The 10000-nt window shown below is 37.5% G+C and overlaps 1 protein-coding gene across 1 annotated transcript in view; it reads right to left on the bottom strand.

The window, feature by feature from the left end:
* The window catches only part of LOC137621607 (aldehyde dehydrogenase, dimeric NADP-preferring-like), a 10420-nt gene that overhangs the window by 67 nt on the left and 353 nt on the right, over positions 1-10000 (bottom strand). Inside the window, exons 2-9 of the mRNA XM_068352031.1 lie at positions 6487-6841; positions 5316-5416; positions 4817-4980; positions 4267-4497; positions 3374-3571; positions 2126-2241; positions 1063-1198; positions 1-403 (exon numbers count right to left, since the gene is read on the bottom strand). The exon at positions 1-403 is cut by the window's left edge and continues 67 nt beyond it. Coding sequence (XP_068208132.1) covers positions 352-403; positions 1063-1198; positions 2126-2241; positions 3374-3571; positions 4267-4497; positions 4817-4980; positions 5316-5416; positions 6487-6841 — 1353 coding nt within the window. The 3' untranslated portion in view covers positions 1-351. The remainder of the gene's footprint in view (positions 404-1062; positions 1199-2125; positions 2242-3373; positions 3572-4266; positions 4498-4816; positions 4981-5315; positions 5417-6486; positions 6842-10000) is intronic.

Raw genomic sequence — 10000 nt, forward strand, 5'->3', positions numbered from 1 at the left:
CTCATTTAAAATGTCTTATATGAATAATTCAATTATCTTTGGAGAAAAATAGTTACGGGATTTCTAATGTGAACAATGAATGAATTTTAATGATTTATCAACTGCTAAGCCACTGCGCAATGCGGCGATTTCAACATTTGAATTTATATTTGTAATATCTGTTAAAATAACCCGGCTTCTAATTAGATTTTCTTAAACAGGCATTGAAAACAGATACAGTTTCATCTCAGCATCAGCAGTGACGTCATGGATTCTACAGGTGGGAAATGAAGAAGAAGAAGAAGAGGAGGAAGATGACTCGCGGAAGGAGACTGGCCTAGGAACTATGGACTCGTGTGAAGAAATATTTTTTTAGCTGGTGAGGACTTTCAACTTCTCTTGGTTGTAGGGAGGGTAGCGGTTCCTGTGGAAGAAAGGTAAGTTTTTATTTACTTTGTTTACATTTTTTAGTAAGTTGTTTATTTTTATTTTGTTGTCTTTTATTATATTGTGTATTTTTTTATTTTCGTTCGAGTGTATTTGCTAGTATCTTACATGAAGGATATTTACTTGTTTTCTTATGAAATGTAAACAGATGAGAGAGAGAGAGAGAGAGAGAGAGAGAGAGAGAGAGAGAGAGAGAGAGAGAGAGAGAGAGAGAGAGAGAGAGAGAGAGAGTTACAAATTCAGTAAACACCAATAACTACAGATAGCAAAATAATTTAATCTCAAACCAAAATAACAGAGAGAGAGAGAGAGAGAGAGAGAGGAGAGAGAGAGAGAGAGAGAGAGAGAGAGAGAGAGAGAGAGAGAGAGACTTACAATTTTAGTAAACACCAAGAATTACAGATATAAAAATAATTAAAGACAGAGAGAGAGAGAGAGAGAGAGAGAGAGAGAGAGAGAGAGAGAGAGAGAGAGAGAGACTTACAATTTTAGTAAACACCAAGAATTACAGATATAAAAATAATTAAAGACAGAGAGAGAGGAGAGAGAGAGAGAGAGAGAGAGAGAGAGAGAGAGAGAGAGAGAGAGAGAGAGAGAGAGAGAGAGAGAGAGAGAGCATTTGTTTCCAATACTTACTTCAAGATCTGGTCTGGGGCGGCGCCGTAACCTCTCTTCAAGACGGACTTCTTGTGGGAGAAGGTCTCGAAGGTGTAATCCCCGTGGTAGGCGCCCATGCCGCTGTGACCCACGCCTCCGAAGGGCAGATTGTGGTCTGAGGGGGAAAATGGGCCATTGAGTGGTGATTGTACACTTTGAAGATTAATGGGCATTTTAGAGATTACTTTTCATTTCGGAGATTACTGGCCTTTTCGGAGATTACTAGACATTTGGGAGATTACTAGACATTTGGGAGGTTATAGGACATTTTGGAGATTACTGGGCTTTTTGGAGATTTTACATTTTGGAGATAAGTGGACATTTTAGAGGCTACTGGACATTTGGGAGATTACTGGGCTTTTAGGAGATTACTTTTCATTTCGGAGATTACTGGGCTTTTCGGATATTAATGGACATTTCAGAGATTACTGGGCACTTTGGAGATTACTGGGCATGTCGGACATTACTGGACATTACAGAGGCTACTGGGCATTTTGAATATTACTGGACATTTTGGAGATTATTGGGCATTTCAGAGACTAATGAACATTACGGAGATTACTGGACATTTTGTAGATTACTTTTCATTTCGGAGATTACTAGACATTTTGTAGATTACTTTTCATTTCGGAGATTACTGGGCATTTTGGAGATTACTGAGCTCTTTGGAGATTACTGGACCTTTTGGAAATTACTGGGCATTTTGGAGATTACTGGTTTTTTGGTGATTACTGGACAGTTCGGAGATTGATGGGTTTTTGAGAGATTATTGGGCATTTTTGTGATTACTAAATATTTCAGGAGATTATCAGACATTGAAGATTACTGGGCATTTTGGAGATTACTAGATTTGTAGGAGATTAACGATTATATTTGAAATTAGTGGGCATTTCGGCAATAACTAAATTTTTCAGGAGATTAGCAAACAGTTTGCATTACTAAACTTTAGGAGATTAACGAGCATTTCGGAGATTAATAGACGCTTAGAAGGTTACCGAACATTTTGAAGATTACTGTGCATTTCGGAGATTACTAGACTTACTTGCAGCATGATGAAGGGTGTCATTAACAGTCACTCCACCACAGGATACGTTGCGTAGGATATCTTCGACTTCGGCGTCGTTGTTGCTGAAGAGGTACATGGACAGAGGCTTCTCTCTGCAGGAAGATAGGATGGTTAATGACCTTGCCATTTTCATGGGATTCGGACGCAATCTCTTATTTACTGTTTTATTCTATTATTCTGCTTCAAGGGATAGGGGTGAACTTTCAATAAGTTTATTGGTATACTATTCTACTCCTTAGGGATAAGGACGTATTTCTGTGTTTAGCTTTTTGATCTACTCCAAGAGGATAGGGACGTTCTTCTTTATTCAGTTTGTTAATCTACTATTCTACTTAAGGGGATAGGGACGTTCTCTTTTATTTAGTTGGTTAATCTACTATTCTACTCAAGGGGATAGGGACGTATTTTTGTATTTAGCTTGTTAATCTACTCCAAGAGGATAGGGACGTGATCTTTTATTTAGGTTTTTAATCTTCTATTCTACTTCAAGGGGATATGGACACACTTTCATTTAGTTTATTAATCTACTATTCTAACCTAAAGGGATAGGGACCTACTCTTCAATTTAATCTACTATTCCATCCCAAAGGGATAGGGACCTACTCTTCAATTTAATCTACTATTCCATCCCAAAGGGATAGGGACCTACTCTTCTATTTAATCTACTATTCTATCACAAACGGATAGGCACATACTCTTCAATTTAATCTACTATTCTATCCCAAAGGGATAGCGACCTACTCTTCTATTTAATCTACTATTCTATCCCAAAGGGATAGGCACCTACTCTTCCATTTAATCTACTCTTCTAATCTAAGGAGACAGGCACCTACTCTTCCATTTAATCTACTCTTCTAATCTAAGGAGACAGGCACCTACTCTTCCATTTAATCTACTCTTCTAATCTAAGGAGACAGGCACCTACTCTTCCATTTAATCTACTCTTCTAATCTAAAGAGACAGGCACCTACTCTTCCATTTAATCTACTCTTCTAATCTAAGGAGACAGGCACCTACTCTTCCATTTAATCTACTCTTCTAATCTAAGGAGACAGGCACCTACTCTTCCATTTAATCTACTCTTCTAATCTAAGGAGACAGGCACCTACTCTTCCATTTAATCTACTCTTCTAATCTAAGGAGACAGGCACCTACTCTTCCATTTAATCTACTCTTCTACCTTTAAGGGACACAGTACAACTCCGCTGCTTATCAAAACCTCACCTGTCATTAACAAAGTTGATGACATCCTTGTGGCTCTTAACATTGAGGATGGGAAGGATAGGGCCGAAGATCTCCTCCTGCATGATCTTGCTATCCGCACTCACATCGGTAAGGATAGTAGGCTCGATCCACTTGTCGTTCTTGTCCACTTTGCCTCCGACGACTACCTTGCCGTCGTTCAGATAACCAGCCAGACGACTACAGAAGGAAAAAATGAAAGGAATGAGGTCGTAGTTTATTTGGAGATTATTGGGCATTTCTGAGATTACTGGGTATTTCTGAGATTACTGGGCATTTTGGAGATTACTGGACAGTTCGGAGATTAATTGTTTTACCTGAGAGAGAGAGAGAGAGAGAGAGAGAGAGAGAGAGAGAGAGAGAGAGAGAGAGAGAGAGAGAGCAGAATTTAATCTCAAACAAAAATAACAGAGAGAGAGAGAGAGAGAGAGAGAGAGAGAGAGAGAGAGAGAGAGAGAGAGAGAGAGAGAGAGAGAGAGAGAGAGAGAGAGAGAGAGAGCAAAATTGGATTCTTTTAGTTTAATTCAGCGGTTATAAACTTCATGAACCGGAAATAAAACGAGTATGAAAGAATTATAAACAAAATTCTTCTCGATACAAATGGCTTGTTTTTATCTCTAGCGAATATCTATTTCCGGCTTCGATAACCCTTTGGTTTGTGACGTCAGACTAACAGTCCCAAACTATACTAATTAATACTTCTTATATCGTTTATTTATTTCCTTTACTCACTGGGTTGTTTTTCCTGTTGGAGCCCTTAAGCTTATGGCATCTTGCTTTTCCAACTAGGGTTGTAGCTCAGCTAGTATTAATAAAAATAATAATAATAATAATCTAGCTGCGAAAACCAACCTCAAGGGAGCCACAACACTTACTCGACGTGTCTTTCGGCAACGATGCGACAGAGATCGGGAGACTGAGCAGGATTGTCGCCATACCATTCCTTGAGGACCTCCTTGGCCTTCTGGACGAAGGTATCCTGCACTTCCTTGTTGCAGAGGACGAAGTCGGGAGCGATGCAGGTCTGTCCCAGGTTGAACATTTTGCCCCACAGGATGCGACGGACGGCGATGTCCATGTCGGCTGTGCTGTCCACGTAACACGGACTGAAAATAAATGAATTTTGGCTTTTAAGTTTCTATTTCTCATAATGTAGAGACAAACATAAACACACATAAACAAACACACACACATATATATGATAAAATTTGCACATTTAGACATGTTTTTTCATATTCAAATGAGCCATTGGGCTTACAGCATCCTGCTTTTCCAACTAGGGTTGTAGCTTAGCAAATGATAATATATATATATATATATATATATATATATATATATATATATATATATATATATATATATATATATATATATATATATATATATATATATATATATTTGCGGACTTTTCCTGTTTCTCCTCACCTCTTTCCTCCCAGTTCGAGGGTGGTTGGAGTCAAATACTTATTGGCAGCGTCTCGGACAATCTTGCCCACTCCGGTAGAGCCCGTGTAGAAAATGTAGTCGAACCTCTCCTTCAGGAGTTCCGTGGTTTCGGGGATACCTCCGCACACGACGGGGTAGCAGTCCTAAGGGGGCAACCGTTGATAATTGAGTCTCAATGATAATGATAATAATAACAATAACAATAATACCTACGAAAGAAAACCTTTTTCAAGAATTTTAAACCGACTGTAACATCATGAATAACAGGGCCATCTTTGATAATGAAGTCTTGGCTTATAATAATAATAATAATAATAATAATAATAATAATAATGATAATAATATTAATAATAATAATAATAATATCTACCGAACCCACGAAAGAATAAAAATGTTCTAAGATTTCTATACTGAAAGTAACAGCATAAATAGAAGTGAAATAAAGTCCATGATATATTTGACATTTGACACGACTTACATTATCTAGGTATTTTGGAACCAGTGTCTCGATGACCTTAGCTGTGGCAGGGGACACTTCGGAGGGCTTCATGACCACGGCGTTGCCGCAAGCAATGGCTCCTGTAGGAGAGAAAGGATATTTTGTTGATTATTGTTTATTTTGGTGTTTATTTATTGTTACTTGTCATAGAGAGATGAATCTATTATGAATGTTTTTTTTTTTAGGGGAGATAATAGATGTTTTTTTTTTAATTTTCACTTATTCTCATTTGAATGTTAAATCTTTTGGAAATATTTTGCAATAATAGATCACTACTTTTTTTTTTTTTTTCAAATATTGGCTTTATTTTTCAAATGCTACTAATATTAATACAACCACTACTACTATTGGTAATTCTTAATAATGATAATAGTAACCTGTGTCATATCTTACTACCAAGAAAAATGATATTTGAATTTTGGGTTTAAAGGTTACCCATGAGTGACAGAGGCAAGGGGCTGTGACAGTGCTCTAGCTAGCAGAACAATGTCATGGATGCTGAGCAAATATACACATGACCAGTGCCAAAGCCCCCTCTCCACCCAAGCTAGGACCAGGAAGGGCCAGGCAATGGCTGGTGATGACTCGGGAGGTAGACCTTTAGGCTCTCCTAAACCCCACATCCTTAGCTCACAAGGATGGTGAGGTTGCAGACACTACAAGAAACTATCGAGCTTGAGCGGGACTTTAACCCTAGTCCGGTAGATCGCTAGGCAGGAACGTTTCAAATAGGACACCACAACCCAGCGTTTTGCCTCATATGCCATAGGATATCCTACAGCATTGCACCTCCTGTAGGATCCCGCGAAGGAATCCTTTACAATTCATTCCTGAATCCGTCTTAAGGATAGATTAGACCTTAGCTAAGGTAGGCAGGTCTTCTATAAGGACACTCCAAAATAAAACCATTGTTCGCTAGTCTTGGGTAGGGTCATAGCCTCTGTACCGTGGTATTCCACTGTCTTGGTTTAGAGTCCTCTTGCTTGAGGGTACACTATTCTATCTGTGACCATATTTCCTTTCCTCACTGGGCTATTTTCCCTGTTGGAACCCTTGGGTTTATAGTATCCTGCTTTTATAACTAGGGTTGTAGCTTAGAAAATAATAATAATAATAATAATAATAATAATAATAATCAGCTGTCTCTTACCTGCAGCTGGAATGAGTGTGAGCTGAGCTGGGTAGTTCCATGCACCCATGACGAGAACCACACCGTAGGGGTCGTGGTAGATGTAGCTCTTGTCCTCTGGAACGACAGAGGGCACCTCCTTGGTCTTGACCCAATCGTCCAGGCGGCTGAGGATGTAATCCAGATCCTTCAGCATGAAGTCTGTCTCGAAGATGACGGCCTCCAGGTGGGGTTTCCTGAGGTCGGACTTCAGGGCTTCGAGGAATGTCTTCTCGTTCTCGACGTACATCTTCCGGAGCTGGTTGAGTTGTTGGCGACGGAACTCGATGTCCCGAGTGCGGCCATCTCTGAAGGCCTGTCTGGCCTTGTCAACAACCTAGGGGAAGAAGAAGGAGATGAAGATTGATGAATTGAATCTATTTTTGTGGAAATGTCTCATAGAATTTATTGATGACAAATATCGGGACTTTTTTTAAGAAATAAAAGAAGAAAAATTAGTTTTCTATCTATCTATCTGTCATCATCATCTCATACGCCTATTGACGCTAATGGCCTCCATCTATCTATCTATCTATATACAATATATATATATATATATATAATATATATATATATATATATATATATATATATATATATATATATATATATATATATATATATATGTGTGTGTGTGTGTGTGTGTGTGTGTGTGTTGTGTGTGCGCGTGCTTGCGCTTGCGCGTTTATTTGCATAAATAAAGCACAAAGGAATTCTCTCAACTCAATGAATGTAGGAGTCTGTGCGTCCTTGATCTTGCCCATGAAATTTCTTCTTATCATCTCAGTTTTGGCAACGAGCCAGTTGCTGGGCCAACCACTCACACCCTGGCGATGGACAGCCCTCCCCCGAAGCCAACTGTACCTGCCTGTCCCATCCCCTACCCCATACCCCGATGGTTGAGGGGGTGAGACCCCCCAGCTCACCCCCACTATAAGCATTAGGAGAAGTCTGGTATATCGATCGACAGAGACATGAATCATCTCTAAAATAAAAATAAAAAAGTGATAGATAGATAGATAGTAAATACGTTTAGTTTGGGATTCCCGCACATGCGCTCTGGAGTTAAGTGAACGCCCATATCCTGCCTCGCTTGTGGTTGTTAAATTCTAACGTTTTTTTGTATACGGTTTTTTATTAGTATTCTTAGCGCAATTCATTGGTGTTATTCCTAACACATATTAGATATAATTTTCTAAATATATTTGAGTAGGACAAGCTTTTTACGATTAAGGTTGTAGCTGGAATAATAATAATAATAATAATAATAATAATAATAATAATAATAATAATAATAATACAGGAGAATTTTTATGCTCGTGTGCAACACCAACTTAAACCAAGACGAACCAGACCGAAAGAGAAAGAATTTATGGAAATGCTCGAGACCATCAATAGTATTGCATCATTTCCTAGAGAGAGAGAGAGAGAGAGAGAGAGAGAGAGAGAGGGAGAGAGAGAGAGCTTCGGTGCCATAATGGATTCTCAGAAATCGTATAAACATGGGACTTTCCACTGTTGATACTGGAGACTACCAGAATGTGAGGGAGTTGAAAAGAGGAATTGTTCTGGCATCAGTGACAGCTGTATATTCTACGTTGGTTGTAGTGTCTTGCTTTGTAATTATATATATATATATATATATATATATATATATATATATATATATATATATATATATATATATATATATATATATATATATATATATATATATATATATAAACAGGGTGGTATGGCCGGTTCGAACCACGAACTATACAAACAAGATCCCAGTTATCTACCAGTAAGTAATATATAACGTTATAAATATGCACCAACACTGATTTTAGAGTGACTCTCTCTCTCTCTCTCTCTCTCTCTCTCTCTCTCTCTCTCTCTCTCTCTCTCTCTCTCTCTCTTTACGAAAAAACATGCAGTTGTTATCATGCAACAATTTTGTCCTTGAGTCAACGAATCATTATTATCTATCAGTCCTCGCCTACCGGCACCAAACACTAAATATCACGTACACAATCTTTCACGTATGTGAAAAGGAATATTACCCAAACAAACATTTACATATGTGAACCAAACAGTTGGGAATGTATGCTTATTGTAAAACCGGAGAATAAGCCAGATAATACATGCATGCATCTCGTAGGGGGAAGTTATCGTACGGCGCATGCATTGTTTAGGTGAGCACACCGGTGTATTAATCAGTTTCGTAATATACATATACATGCAACTATCTGTATGCTATACGTGCATCTAGTGTGCGGAAATTAGATCATACATATGCAATATGTTCAATAATACACTAAAACATATAATATACTGTACATAAAAACTCATACGCTTCAACTGTTTTTAGAATGATTTATTGTTAATTTGTTCTCATCATTTAGTTATTCCCTTTCCTCACTGGGCTATTTTCCCTATTGGAGCCCTTGGGCTTATAGCATCTTGCTTTACCAACTAGGTTTGTAGCTTGGCTAGTAATAATAATAATAATAATAACTTGTACCAGCGCTCAAAAATGAGCTAGACTCATACACGACAGATTTTGTTAAATCTTACTTTTGATTTTATAGCGATAACTTATCACAATCTTTATCTCTCTCCCGTACCCATTACCGGCTTCATACCCCATGCATTGGCCTTTAACCAATTTGAACTAGATAAGCCCCCCCCCCCCCAATGATACCCGGGGGGTCGGTTGAGAATCGAAACTCGTACCTCAAGTTTGCTTGGAAAACGGTCAATGCTTTTTTCTTCAGGTGGACGCTTAGAATTGCTGGAAATGCAACAATCTCTCTCTCTCTCTCTCTCTCTCTCTCTCTCTCTCTCTCTCTCTCTCTCTCTCTCTCTATATATATATATATATATATATATATATATATAAATATATATCTCGGAAATTCCTTTGTGCCAAATTCCAAAACTTTCACTCGTAGTTAAAAGGAATTTTTAAATTATATTTTAATGACAATAAAACGAAATTTTTAATTCTAACTTTATCATTAAAAGAGACAATAAAAATATGTCTCATTTTAGGTCTTTTACAACTATCATGTCAAATTTGTTTCAATTCTAACTATAATTGATATCAATAAGGCACTTTCATAAGTCCAGTTATTTCACTCTTCCGTTGTGAATATTTTCTTGCATTTTGTAGGCTAACAAACAATTATCTATTGTTGGTATCAGAAAATACTATTGTCACACCATAACATGTTTCAAACTCTAGAATTATCTTGTGTAAATTTCATTAATACTCACACATATGCATATATGTAGGGTTTATGTGTGCGTGCGTCTGTTTTAATTCCTTTAAATCTTTAAAAAAAACGAACTGGTAGGTTCAAGACTTGTGTTCTGTGCTTTTTTTTTTTTTTTTGCATTTTAAAAAAAGGATTATATACGCTCACTCACACACACGCACACACATATATATATACAATATATATATATATATATATATATATATATATATATATATATAAGATAATTATAT

The sequence above is a fragment of the Palaemon carinicauda genome, chromosome 28 (assembly GCF_036898095.1).
Source record: "Palaemon carinicauda isolate YSFRI2023 chromosome 28, ASM3689809v2, whole genome shotgun sequence".
NCBI lineage: Eukaryota > Metazoa > Arthropoda > Malacostraca > Decapoda > Palaemonidae > Palaemon > Palaemon carinicauda.